This window comes from Cebus imitator, unplaced genomic scaffold (assembly GCF_001604975.1).
Source record: "Cebus imitator isolate Cc_AM_T3 unplaced genomic scaffold, Cebus_imitator-1.0 Scaffold132, whole genome shotgun sequence".
In the NCBI taxonomy this organism is placed as follows: Eukaryota; Metazoa; Chordata; class Mammalia; order Primates; family Cebidae; genus Cebus; species Cebus imitator.
In genome coordinates, this window is record NW_016107447.1 from 436,645 (window position 1) to 450,853 (window position 14,209).

Here is a 14,209-nt window from a genome sequence, read left to right on the forward strand (position 1 = left end):
AAAAAAAAAAAAAGTAGAACTTCCTCAGGCTGACAAAATAAATAAATGAAAAACTGAGAACCTACATCATACTTAACAGTGAAAGGTTTTTAAAAACCTTTCCCCTGAGATCAGGAACAAGGCAAGGATCCTACTCTCACCATTTCTATCCAACAATGTAGTAAAGTTCTAGCCAGAGCAAGAAAAAGAGACAAGACATCCAGATTAGAAAAGAAGTAAAACTATCTCTATCTGTAGCTGACTTCTTCTTGTATATAGGAAATCCTATGGAATACATACACATGTAAACTATTAGAACCAATAAGTAAGTTCAGCAAAGTTGCAGGATACAAGACCAAATACACAAATCAGAACTGGGTGTGGTGGCTCATGCCTGTAATCTCAACTACTTGAGAGGCTGAGGTGGGAGGATTGCTAAAGGACAGGAGCTCAAGATTGGCCAGCGCTGTTTCTAAAAAACAGCAAGACTGTTTCTTAAAAAATTCAAAATTAGCTAGGCATGGTGGTATGCCCATAGTTTTAGCTACTCAGGAGGCTGAGGAGGGAGGATCATTTGAAACCAGGAGCTTGAGGCTGTAGTGAGTTATGATCACACTATTGCATTCCAGCTTGGGTGATAGAGCAAGACTCAATCTCTTAAAAAAAAATCAATTGTATTTCTTTCTTTTTGAGATGGCGGTCTCACTCTGTCACCCAGGTGGACTGCAACAGTGCAATCACGGCTCACTGCAGCCTCGATCTCCTGGGCTCAATTAATCCTCCCACCTCAGCCTCTCAAGCAGCTGGGACCACAGATGTGTAATACCACACCTGGGCGAGGTCTTACTATGTTGCTCTGGCTGGTTTCAAACTCCTGGACTCAAATGATCCTCCCAAAGTGCTGGGATTACCTGCATGAGCCACCGTGCCTGGCCACCAATCATACTTTTATATACTAGCAATAAATAAACCAAAAGTCAAGCTAAGAAAATATATATTCATTTATAATACCATCAAAAAGAATAAAATACTTAGAATTTTATTTAGAATAAAATGCTTAAAAACAAAAGAAGTTTAAGACTTGTATACTAGACCAGGCACGATGGCTCACACCTGCAATCCCAGCACTTTGGGAGGCCAAGGTTGGAGAATCACCTGAGGTCAGGAGTTTGAGACCAACCTAGCCAACATGGTGAAACCCCATCTCTACTAAAAATACAAAAATTAGCCACGCATAGTGGCGGGTGCCCGTAATCCCAGCTACTCAGGAACCTGAGGCAGGAGAATCACTTGAATCCAGGAGGTGGAGACTGCTGTGAGCTGAGATTGTGCCACTGTACTCCAGCCTAAGTGACAAAGCAAGACACTGTCTCAAAAAAATATATATGTTCACAGCTCTCTAACTGAAGCAAGTAAAGGACTTTTCATTAAAGGGAGTAAATTTTGTTAATTCCTCATACTGCTTTTTGAAAGCAGAATAGCTGCTTCACTTTATAATCAACCTCCATGAAAATCTTGTTCTAGGTACCTTTTAACTTACCTAGAATACACAAGGCAGCAAACAAAGACAAACAGTCCAACAACATTATCTGAATCCAGTAAAGACCCACTCTTTGATGGTGGAATAGGGGTAGGGATCACAGCAGTTGAATTTCCAGGAGCCAGGGTTGGTGCAGTTATGCGCGTAATAAAGCTCATTAGGCTGGGGTTGCAGGAACGATCTGAAAATGAGAAAATTTTTATTATCCTTGGTTACAACTCATCTTGTTTCAAGAAAGGATCTGAGGAGTTCCTTACGTATCATTCAGTCGTGATGTGAAACATGGGAATTCTTTACTTAAAAAAATCTGAAACCTAACAGTCAGTAACATATTTGGTCACAATCAATGACTTAGAATTAGGAAAAAAGAAAAGAAACAACAGAATCTGTCAAATTTCATAAACATCATTCTTGATTTTATCGGTTTTGTAGTGTAACTGACAAATCTTTTCAATTCTATAGTACCAAGGGTTTAAGCACAGAAGTTTATTTCTATTTTGTTTTTCACATAGTTACTTAAGAACAAAAAAGTTATCATTGGGAGAGGGGCGGTCTGCATTGTTTTCTTTTAAAAGAAGCCCACAGAATATTCTACTGAGAAACAAGCCTATCATAACTACAAAAGGAGACTGTGACATCAAACTAAAATTCAGTCAAAACAAAGGGCCAAAACAAGGGTGCCCTTGACCAGAGCTCTTAACTAGTTTGACTCAGCATAGGTTAGGTAAAGCTTAGACCATCTAAACGACTGTCACCCTTTAGGCTATCAGTTATAAATAACTATGAAAAGATGTGGGAACTAAAATGTAAAAGGTATATACCTACCAATCCACAGTGAACACTGTACATTAAAAGTTTTGTTTGTTTCACATTTGCTCTAACTCTAGTTTTTGTACCACCTATGTAAGGGCTAATTTCCAACTTTCTTGTTATCAACTGAATGTGTTATTGATATTTCCTTACCAGGTTCATTGGACATGGCTGACCAGGTGAGGTACATAGTGTAGAGGGTGATGATGGAGGACTGCAAGAGGCCAGAGCGAGGCTGGTGTTCCTATGGAATTAAAAGGAAAACAGTGCCACAGGGATTGCCAAAGGCTGACTTTCCAAATGTAGCACACTTCTCTGGGATTCACTCAACTATCAGTAACAGAACTTTTGGATTCTGCTTGGGAGTTGAAAGATGACAAGCAACCTTTCAGTTCAGTCAGCCTGCTAAGGAACCAAGAAAGGCGACGCAAGTACTACTGGTTCTCAAGGCATTTCGTAATCCTAGAAATTCCTGTTTATCACACAAGGACTTTGATTTTCTAATCCCTTGGTGTAGTAAAAAGATCTAAGATCAGCTTTGCAACTAATTAGTAGCTCGGTGAGACCTATCACTTCTTTGAGATTTGTTTTCTCACTTTTAAAAAGAAAGGTGATTTCTATACAATTTTCATATTTCATATCTAAACTCCATGAATTTTTTTAAAATTATGGTTTGCTTCCTTTTTTGAGTCAGAGTTTTGTTCTTATTGCCCAGGCTGGAGTGCAATGGTGCTATCTCAGCTCACTGCAACCTCTGCCTTCAGGGTTCAAGCGATTCTCCCGACTCAGCATTCCAAGTAGCTGGGATTACAGGCATGTGCCACCATGCCTGAATAATTCTGTATTTTTAGTAGAGATGGCATTTCACCATGTTGGTCAGGCTGATCTCGAACTCCTGACCTCAAGTGATTCACCCCGCCTTGGCCTCCCAAAGTGCTGGCATTATAAGTTTGAGCCATCGCACTTAGCCTAAACTATATTATTTAAAACTCAAGAGCATGAGTTTTGTTAAATGTTAAAAATCAATGATTTTTCACAGTTTAATTCCCGTAAAATATCCTAGCTAATGACTCATAAGAATCATTGCCATAGCTTAAACACTTTATAAGAACTATAAATTCTCAAGTTACCTAGGTTTTTTTGAATGATAGCTAATCCATTTAACTGATACAGGTATGAAATGGTAAACTGTATACTTAAGTTATAATTATGAGAATATAGAAAATGTTCGAGTGGATAAACTTAGACATAAATTCGTAAGAAAGGTTACCTAGATTTTAAGCTGAGAACTAATTAAAAACCTTTCACAGAGGAAGAAGCAGTAAACAATCATACCTGAATTTTTGGGTGGATTGATATAATAGAAACCACAACGCAAAGGATCAGGTTAATACTGATGAAGAACTTGTTTTCTGTGCAGCCATCTGGTTTGGTGTAGTACGTATAGAGGAGTCCGACACAGATGATTGACAGGACATAAAAGGCGCTTGTGAAAGACAGTAAAGCTGGAGAAAGGGAAACCAATATGAATGCCCACAACTATAATAAACTTATAGTGAAGACCAATTTTCTTCCACTCCATATAAAAATGAGGAGACATTATTTCACTTTTCCGGGGAAATTCACAGTAAAATTACAGAGACCTCAAAGTTAAAGTATCAACGTTTTATTCAATTGGCTTAATATTAAATTCCAAAATCCACCAAGCAACTGAATTCACTTCCTGAATTACCTAATATGATTTCATGGGTTGAATTATCAGATGTTTGATCATTCCAGCTAGATGGAACTGCTAACTACATGTTAATTACTGTTTATTGCAAGCTTTTCTTAGGAACCTAGATGATTCCTATACCCTCAAAATGACCCAGTTCACTGCAGGCTCTGCACCAGGATGGTGTTAGAGGAAACAGGATAGACACGCAGGTATCTTTCTATGCCAGTTTTTCCCTCTGCAGCCACTGGCTTTCTAAACCCATTTCCCATCACAATGAGAGTACAGCCCTGAACTGGGAAAGTGGCTCATTTGCTATTTTTCATTATCTAAATTCATGGTCCTTTCCATTCACTAGCTGTGTTAGCTAAGTACGGTGGCTCATGTCTGTAATCCCAGCACTTTGGGTGGCCGAGGTGGATGGATTGCTTGAGCCTCTGAGTTCCAGACCATCCCAGGCAACATGGTGAAACCCTATCTCTACAAAAAATGCAAAAATTAGCCAGGCCACGGTAGCATGTGCCTGTAGTCTCAGCTACTTAGGAAGCTGAGGCAGAGGGACTGCTTGAGCCCAGAACATAGAGGTTGGCAGTGAGCCAAGATAGTGCCACTGCACTCCAGCCTGGACAACATAACAAAACCCTGTCTCAAACAATAAACAAAACAATTAGTTGTGTAGCTCTGAAAATTAGAAAACATGAAACGGCACATATAACACACTCAGACCAACTGCAGGAATGATGAGCTCAGTTAACTTGTATTCAAGTCAAAGCCCAGATATAAGAAAACTAGTTTCTACATACCTCAATGAATTTTGCATGTCTAAAATTAAATGATGTACATTAAGTTACTAGCACACTTCTTAATGTTTTCCCATCTGAATATACAAGATTTTTCTACACTTAGTTACTATAAAGTATGACCGATTTGCAACTCATTAAGTTCTTCTAGAGTTGTATGATCCAAATGAATTAAAGAAAATAAGGGCCAGGAGTGGCGGCTCACGCTTGTAATCCCAACATTTTGGGATGGCAAGGCAGGTGGATCAATTGAATCCAGGAGTTTCAGCAACATGGAGAAACCTTGTCTCTACAAAGAAACACAAAAGTGAAGGGGAGGGTGGCGGGGTGGTAAAAATAAAAGAAAAATTTAAAAACCACAAAAGTTAGCTGGGCGTGGTAATGTGGGTATGATGGTGTGCACCTGTATTCCCAGCTACTTGGGAGGCTAAGGTGGAAGGATTGCTTGAGCCAGGAAGGCAGAGGGGAGCCATGATTGTGCCACTGCACTCCAGCCTGGGTGACAGAATGAGACCCAATTTCAGGAAAAAAAAAAAAAAAAAAAAAAAAAAAAAAAAAAAAAAAAAAAAAAAAAAAAAAAAAAAAAAAAAAAAAGAAAGAAAGAAATAAGTAAAAATAAAATAGTCATTACAAACAATTTAAATGACCAGCAACAGGGCAAAGGTTAAATGAATTACAGTATACTCTACCATGGAATGCTATGGAATTGTATGGAATGGAATACCATGCAGCTTACAGCAAAGTCCATGCCAGGAGCTTGAATGCAAGTTAAATGAGTAAGGCATACCTACACTCACTGATAGGGAGGATATTCATCATGCAGGAAGTGAAAAGAGCAAGTCATGGAACAATATACAGTACAATCTTGTTTACATTTAAATACAAAAGCAAGGCGAATGCATAAATACATAAAGGTCCACAAGAGTAGCTACATCTGGAAAGGAAAATGGGTTGTAGATAGGTGAAGATTTGCATGCTTTATTCTTTATTAAGTTAAAAAGTTCTATCATTTGTTTTTATGGTAAAGATAGTATTTTTTTTTTTAAATATATGTAAGTATTTTTAAAAGTAAACTACATAAATAAAATGAAAATAAAACTGGGCAACTTGATAATATGTACTGAAAGCATTTTAAAATATTCATACACTTTGACTTTTCTCTTTCTGGGAATTTGTCCAAAGGAAATAATCAGAAATGTGTGCAAGTATGTATTATTAGGTAGGTAGTGCTCTACCATAGCCAAAATATATTCACAAGCTACTGTTAACTCAGCCTAGAAATTATAAGTGCTCCTTTCCCACCAGAAAGCTTTTCATAGCAGGTGTGGGGTCCCTTTCTGAATAAGGCCATAAGACTACTTACTCCTATCTGCCTAAGGTAGGTGGGCAGCTGCCCCGTATGTTGAACCCATCTGAGTTTCCTCTCCATGGAAATAAGATTATCAAAACCAGAAATAAGTCACTAAATACAACTGTTTTTCCTAATCTAAACACATGTAATTACATTATGACTCTCAAATAAATTGGGGAAATCCAACAGTTGATATTATCTGTGCTACCTTACTTCAGTAATGCATATAATTCAGAGCCAAATTCAGGAAATTATAGATATTTTTCCTTTTATTTTTATTAGTATTTTTAGAGACAGGGTCTCCCAGGCTGGAGTATAGTGGTGTGATAGCTTACTGCAGTCTTGAACTTCTGGGCTCCAGTGATTCTCCTGCCTTGGCCTGCTGAGCAGCTAGGACTATAGGTGTATGCCACCATGCCCGGCTAATTTTTTTTTTTTTTTTAATGTAAAGATGGAGTCTCAATATGGTGCCTAGGCTGGTCTTAAACTCTTGGATTCAAACCATTCTCCCACCCTGGCCTTCTGTTGCTGAGGATTCTAGCTGCTGGGACTGTAACAATGATTTTTATTGTACACCCTCCTTAAGGTAGCAGTATGGCTAACATAGGTGAGTAGAGATACCTACCAGCATACCACAACCTTGGGTTTCCTTCTTCCATTCGATTTACCCATGATTCATTCCAAGAATGAGCAAAGTCTACCAATAGCACCAGTTGAATAAGGATGAAGAAGGCGGCCCCTCCCATGCCAACAAAAAACCAGGCTACAAGAATCAAGAGAACAAAGTTATTCTCTACCATAGAGTAACATTTCAGAAGGTCCAACATTCTGAACGGATTTCAATTAAAACAAGACAGAGGTGGTAAAGACATTCTGTCTCCAGCAATATAGCAAGATTCCAAACTCAAAGGCATTCTCTTAAAAGCATTCTACTGGGTTTCAGACCTTTTAAAACATGTTTTACCTTGTGCTAAGGGGAGCCTACAACCTGAGTTCCAAATGATACTGTAAGTCTTTTCTTTCTGAGGTGGGAAAATCACAGTAGAAATCTAAAGATGTCGCCTGATGCCAAACTAAGGAAGTAGGTTAAGACAGAGATAGCACAAGAGTCGTAAGCCCTTATTTTGATAGGCTCTCCAATTAGCTTTGCATTGCAACAAGTGAGAACACAATTAAGATATTGGCAAAAGATTAACATATAGGTCCAGAAAACCTGAGAGGTGCAATGAATGCCTCCTGACTTTAAATCCACATACTGAGTTGCGGCGGGGTATGGTGGCTCACACCTGTAATCCCAGCACTTTGGGAGGCCAAGGCAGGTGGATCACGAGGTCAGGAGTTCAAGACCATAATTTTGTATTTTTAGGAGAGACGGGGTTTCACCATGTTGGCCAGGATGGTCTCAAACTCCTGACCTCAGGTGATCCACCCAACTTGGCCTCCCAAAATGCTGAGATTACAGGCGTGAGTCAGTGTACCTGGCCTAAAATGTAGCTTTAACTCAATCATCTACAGAGTTTATATAGCTTAAAATTAACCCCCTCCATGGTGAACCCTACCTGAGCTGAAATAGCCCCCAGGGATGTAGAAAGAGCCAACCATTATTCCAATAAGGGCAGCAATTTTGAAGAACCAAAACCTATTAAAATATAAAAATGCATTTATGAAATGTTAAGTTTCACCTTTGTACTGAGAAAAATTCATTTCTGAAATGCAAAAATAATAGCTTTTTCCCCAACATGATTGTCTGGACTATTTTCTTCATTTGACATGAGGCTAATTCATTTAGTATTTCATACAATTAAAGGACAATATTAGCACAGAGAATAAATCATTCATATTTATAATCAGAAAAAAACTAGAAATTTAGAGCCTCCCTATTTTTAGCACTTAAAGGTAGGCATTTTTCTAACATTCTGGGAGTTCTAAAATAACAGTGTTAGCTACCCACAGAGCCATTAACTATAAGGTCTGGATGAAAAGTGATCATGAATCTTTTGTTTGCAACACAGGGCACAGATTATCTTGTCCACAATGACACAACTCACCACTGGCACCTGATTTTCAGTTCATGATCTTTAATGACTGCCTCGTATGACAGTGTGGAAAGAGCCAAGCTTTGGGGCTGAACAGACCTAAGCTTCAATCCTAGCTCCAACCTCCAATTGATTAACAGATCTCAGGCAATTTATTTAGCCTTTCTGAAATTCAGTTACTGCATGTGTAAAAAGGGAATTGTAATATACACTAAGTTTATAAAACTCCATTCACTCTCTAATTGAGAATTAAATTTTGGGCTGGGCGTGGTGGCTCATCTCATGCCTATAATCCCAGCACTATGGGAGGCTGAAGTGGACGGATCACCTGAGGTCGGGAGTTTGAAACCAGCCTGACCAACATGGAGAAACCCAGTCTCTACTAAAAATACAAAAATTAGCCAGGTGTGGTGGCACATGCCTGTAATCCCAGCAACTCGGGAGGCTGAGGCAGGAGAATCGCTTGAACCCAGGAGGCAGAGGTTGCAGTGAGCCAAGATCTCGCCATTGTACTCCAGCCTGGGCAACTAGAGCGAAACTTGGTCACAGAAAAAAGAAAATAAAAAGACAAGACTCCCTATCCCCTCCATGTTACAGGGATCTAAATGAAAATGACATTAAAAAAATTTCACATGTGTAACAGACCAGAAATACATCTGGGCCATTCATTTACATATTCCATTGATTCCATCAGAATGGCAACATTAACTGCTGAAGGGAAGGAAGAGCCACATCATAATATAACAAGTTAATCATAAATCTAACATACCCATTGTGTACTGCTGCTCGGGGATCTTTACTTGTTTTTACTTTTATCATAAGCAGAGAAAAGACAAAGAAAAAGATGGCCATGGCAAAGTTGATCCGATACACAGCTTTATAACCAACCAGCACATCACAGTCTTTATCTGCATTTCTATCAGCCTCATGGATTTTAAATCCCCCTTCACAAAATCCAGGAATCTGGAAAAAAGCAATTTCAATTCTATGAGAATATCTACATTCAGAGAGATTCTACCCCACCACAGGAAAGACTGGATTTAGTAAATTACTTCAACAACTACAAGACTGACTATGGAATTTTTCTCTTTGCCTTCCAATTCATTTACAACCTTGTTACCAAACAGTATAAACAAACTGCATTTTAAAAATAAAAATGCTCTCTCTTCTTTGCTCTTTTACGCTGAAGAGGCTGTCTGCCATTTTCCCATGAGATTTTCCAGCCGTGAGTGACTCCTTCCAAAGGTGAAGAACTAGTCCAGTTTAGAAACTTTGATCTTAACATATAAGGAAAGAAAATGTTTTGGAGCCACACTTTTAATGTTTTCTCTTAGTTGTTAGACTAGAGCCTAAAGATGTTCATTGTGTATTTCTGGAAAAGGACTAATGTCCTCATATTTCTGTGTTTTGACCACACCCCCATATAAGTAAAAAGTCTCCAAATTACAATGAACGTGATTAACAGTGAAGAAATAAAAAAACCAGCCTTTTGCAAAATATAAAAATAAAATAACCAACACATCAAGTGCATTGTTGCTTCTTACCTTCTTCAGGTAAGGTTCCATCTCTCTTCTCTGCAAGATATAGGATACGGCAGTGCTCAGGATGAGAATGAAAGCATAAATGAGGCGAGTCACCGTGGAATTCTTACTGTTAGGACAGCAACTACACAGCAAACATGAGGCACCGCTGCAGAGGCATGGAACCTGAAATGAGCACACCATGATCACCTGAGACCTCCTTTAGTAGACCGCTTTATGACACAGATGTCACAGAAGAGAAGACGAGGCAAATCAGACTTTACAGTTTTAACTGAGAGAATCACGGCTGGGAGGAAGTGGTTAAAAGCATGGGCTCTGAAGTAAGTATTATTTCTGCCACTTTGTACCCCAGCAAGTTACGTACTCTTAACCCCATTTCACCAGCTATAAAATGAACTCAATAATAGAATTTTCCTCCCTCAGCCTTTGCTGTATTAAATGAACACTCAACACTGTCTAAAACGTGTTAACAGCTCAATAAATGCTGATTACATTCTGAGAGCATCATCGATTTTAAAATATGAGAATACAAACAAACCTAACTCCACCTGCTATTTACAGCGAATCCAAGTTACCAAAGCTAATATTACAACATAAAACAACATTACATGGAAACCCTCTGATAAATAATAACAGCAAGAGCCATTTAGCTCAATTCAAGAGGAACCAGGTTCCTCATAAAATTAAACATAGAATTACCATATGACCCAGCAAGTACATACCTGACCCCAATAGCTATCTTGTTTCAAACAGCTATTCAACCCAAAGCTTGTACATGAATGTTCACAGCAGCACTATTTACAATCACCAACATGTGAAAACAACCTACTGTCCATTAATTGATAAGTAAACATGGTCTAAGTAAAATATGGTATATCTGGCCAGGTGCAGTGGCTCACACCTGTAATCCCAGCACTTTGGGAGGCTGAGGCAGGCATATCACCTGAGGTCAGAAGTTCGAGACAAGCCTGGCCAACATGATAAAACCACATCTCTACTAAAAATACAAAAATTAGCCGGGTGTGGTGGCTCATGCCTATAGTCCCAGCTACTCAGGAGGCTGAGGCAGTTGAATCACTTGAACCCAAGAGACAGAGGTTGCAGTGAGCTGAGATCATGCCACTGCACTCCAGCCTGGGCAGCAGAGTGAGACTTGGTCTCAAAAAAAGAAAAATAAAATGGATATTTATACTGTGCTAACCTAACCTGTGTTAGCCTAACTGACTCCATTTTAGCTGAGAGCCGGACAGGCTCCATCTTAGTCTCCACCTTCCCACTATACCCCTCCCTTGAGTGCATAGCTAGGTCAAGAGTACTCAAGGGCACTCAGGAATGCACTTACTGATAAGGTCAAGCTGTGCCATCCTCGCTTAGGAATGCATCTACTGATAATATGAAAAGCCCCCTACATCTGCAACCGCTATCTTTTAACTTTTGCTTGTTCTGCTTCTGTAAAATTTGCTTCAGCTAGGCTCCTCCTCCCCTCTTTTAAGCAAGGTATAAAAAGGAATCAAGCAGTGGGAAGGAGGCAGGAAAAAAAAAAAGGAATCAAGCCCCTTCTTCAGCAGAGAATTTTGAGCATTAGCCATCTCTCGGTCGCCAGCAATAAAGGACTCCTGATTCAATCTCAGAGTGTGGCGCTTTCTCTACAACTTGCTGGGTTACAGGCTTATTTAGACATAATTGATAGATACATGACAGAACACAGGTGAACCCTGAAAACATCATGCTAAGGAATTCCTGAGTTCAAGCAATCCACCCACCTCAGCCTCCCAAAGTGCTGGGATTACAGGTATGAGATATACCTGGCCCACTATAAACTTTTAAATGGTTAACTGGCTGGTCTGAAGGTAGTGAGTTATCTCAATTGATTGTTCACAGTCAGTTACAGATCGAACTCCTTGTTCTACTCTTTCCCCCCTTCTCATTACTGCACTTGACTAGTCTTTAAAAAAAAAAATGGTTAACTTTATGTTATGTAAACTTTACCTCCTTTTTTTTAAGAGTAACCTAGATCTTTAGTCTGCTAAAATTTGTTAATGACCACACTACATGAAAGAAGATATAACTTTCTTTCAATTTTCTTTATTTTTGAGACAAGGTCTCAATCTATCATCCAGGCTGGAGTGCAATAATGTCATCTGGACTCACTGCAACCTCAACTTCCTGGGCTCAAGCAATTCTCCTGCCTCAGCCTCCTGAGTAGCTGGGATTAAAGGGATTACAGGCATGTGCTACTATGCTTAGCTAATTTTTGTGTAGAGACAGGGTTTCACTATGTTGGCCAGGCTGGTCTCGAACTCCTGACCTCTAGTGATCCACCCGCCTTGGCCACCCAAACAAAGTCCTGGGATTACAGGCATGAGCCGCTGTGCCTGCGTCACTCTGTTGACCAAGCTGGAGTACAGTTGTGTGCTCATAGCTCACTGCAGCCTCGAACTCCTGGGCTCAAGCGATATTCTGGCCTCAGTCTCCTGAGTACAAGCAAGCGCCACCATGCCTAGCTAAGTAAGAGAGGATATAATTTGAGACATTATGCTTGATTATGAAGCTGCCTGAATTGCACTTGATAATGTGACATTATCAAATCACATTACAAGGACAGGCTAATTCAGAATTAGCAGATGTAAATAATGAATAACTCTGGTCTTACAATATGGTCCCAGGAATAATCTTCATTTTTTATAGATGGTACCTTGTGTGGACTTTATGATAATTTTGTGTGGTGTGCAGCAAGGTGCTAACATTCTAAAAAAGCTCAGTTTTTTAATCTGTAAAAATGAGCATAATACTACCTACTAGAACAGGGTTATTGAGTAAAGAATGAGATGATGTCAGGAATACAAAGCAGCTAGTATAATGCCTGACACATATATCAGGTTCAATATATTGTGGCAGCCGTTATTATTTATAATTGCAACAGCAATGGGAAATTGATCAGCCAGTCTCAGTCTACAATTCTTTTTTTTTTTTTTTTTGAGACGGAGTTTCGCTCTTGTTACCCAGGCTGGAGTGCAATGGCGCGATCTCGGCTCACCGCAACCTCCGCCTCCTGGGTTCAGGCAATTCTCCTGCCTCAGCCTCCTGAGTAGCTGGGATTACAGGCACGCGCCACCATGCCCAGCTAATTTTTTTGTATTTTTAGTAGAGACGGGGTTTCACCGTGTTGACCAGGATGGTCTCGATCTCTTGACCTCGTGATCCACCCGCCTCGGCCTCCCAAAGTGCTGAGATTACAGGCTTGAGCCACCGTGCCCGGCCCTCAGTCTCCAATTCTTAACTACAATACAGGCCAAACGCTGCAGAGGCATGTCCTCCACAAATTGTTATGTTGAAGTCCTAATCTCCAATGCCGTAGAATATAACCTTACCTGGTCACTGCAGAGGTAGTAAGATGAGATTATACTGGAGTAGAGTGAGCAGCTAATCCAATATGACTAGTGTCCTTATAAAAAGGGGAAACTTGGACATAGGCTTACAACACAGGGAGAATGCCATATGCTATGTGAAGGCAGAGATCTATGAGCCAAGGAATGTCAGAGACTGCCAGCAAACCACGAAAAAAAAGGCTAGGGGAGAGGCATGATACAGATTCTTTCTCAACACCCTTAGAAGAAACCAACTGTGCTGACACCTTCATCCTAGACTTCCAGCCTCTAGAATTCAGAGATAAGAAATCACTGGGTTTAAGCCACCGGCTCTGTGATACTTTGCTATGCAGCCCTGGCAAATTAATAAACTTACCCTGTCTCTAAAAAGGAATGTAACTATCTCGAAGGGGAGACTACTTTTACAATGTATATCTTTTGCACCTTTACAGAGCCGGTACTCAGTAAATATCTGTGCGACAAATCTGTCCTACTATATGTTATATCATTTTCCTATTTCAGTGAATAACAACTCTCTTCTTCCTGTTGCTTGGGCCCAAAACCTGGAGTAATCCTGAATGCCTTCCCTTTTCCCAAAATCCTCATCCAATCTGCCAGTGTATCAGCTCTATCCTTAAAATATATGCAGAATCTGACTATCTTTACAGTATCCTTAGCTATTACCTTTTGTCCAAGCTACAACTATTATATCTCATCTGGATTAAGTGTAATAGCTCCCATCTCACTGCTGTAGGAAACCCATTCGGAAGCTTTGAGTTGGCCGGGCACAATGGCTCATGCCTGTAATCCCAGCATTTTGGGAGGCCAAGGCAGGTGGATCATCTGAGGTCAAGAGTTCAAGACCAGCCAGGCCAACACAGTGAAATCCCATCTGTACTATAAACATAAAATATTAGCCAGACGTGGTGGTACACTCCTGTAATCCCAGCTACTAGGGAGGCTGAGGCAGGAGAATCGCTTGAACCTGGGGGGCGGAGGTTTCAGTGAGCCAAGGTGGCACCACTGCACTCCAATCTGGGCAACAGAGCGAGACTCAGTCTCAAAAAAAA

At 40.0% G+C, this 14,209-nt stretch overlaps 1 protein-coding gene across 1 annotated transcript in view; it reads right to left on the reverse strand.

Annotated features, from left to right (window-relative positions):
• SERINC3 (serine incorporator 3) overlaps positions 1 to 14,209 on the reverse strand; it is a 24,797-nt gene that overhangs the window by 4,485 nt on the left and 6,103 nt on the right. Inside the window, exons 2-8 of the mRNA XM_017541180.2 lie at positions 9,775 to 9,936; positions 9,000 to 9,193; positions 7,754 to 7,833; positions 6,820 to 6,957; positions 3,665 to 3,834; positions 2,483 to 2,573; positions 1,520 to 1,700 (exon numbers count right to left, since the gene is read on the reverse strand). Of these exons, the coding sequence (XP_017396669.1) occupies positions 1,520 to 1,700; positions 2,483 to 2,573; positions 3,665 to 3,834; positions 6,820 to 6,957; positions 7,754 to 7,833; positions 9,000 to 9,193; positions 9,775 to 9,936 (1,016 nt within the window). The remainder of the gene's footprint in view (positions 1 to 1,519; positions 1,701 to 2,482; positions 2,574 to 3,664; positions 3,835 to 6,819; positions 6,958 to 7,753; positions 7,834 to 8,999; positions 9,194 to 9,774; positions 9,937 to 14,209) is intronic.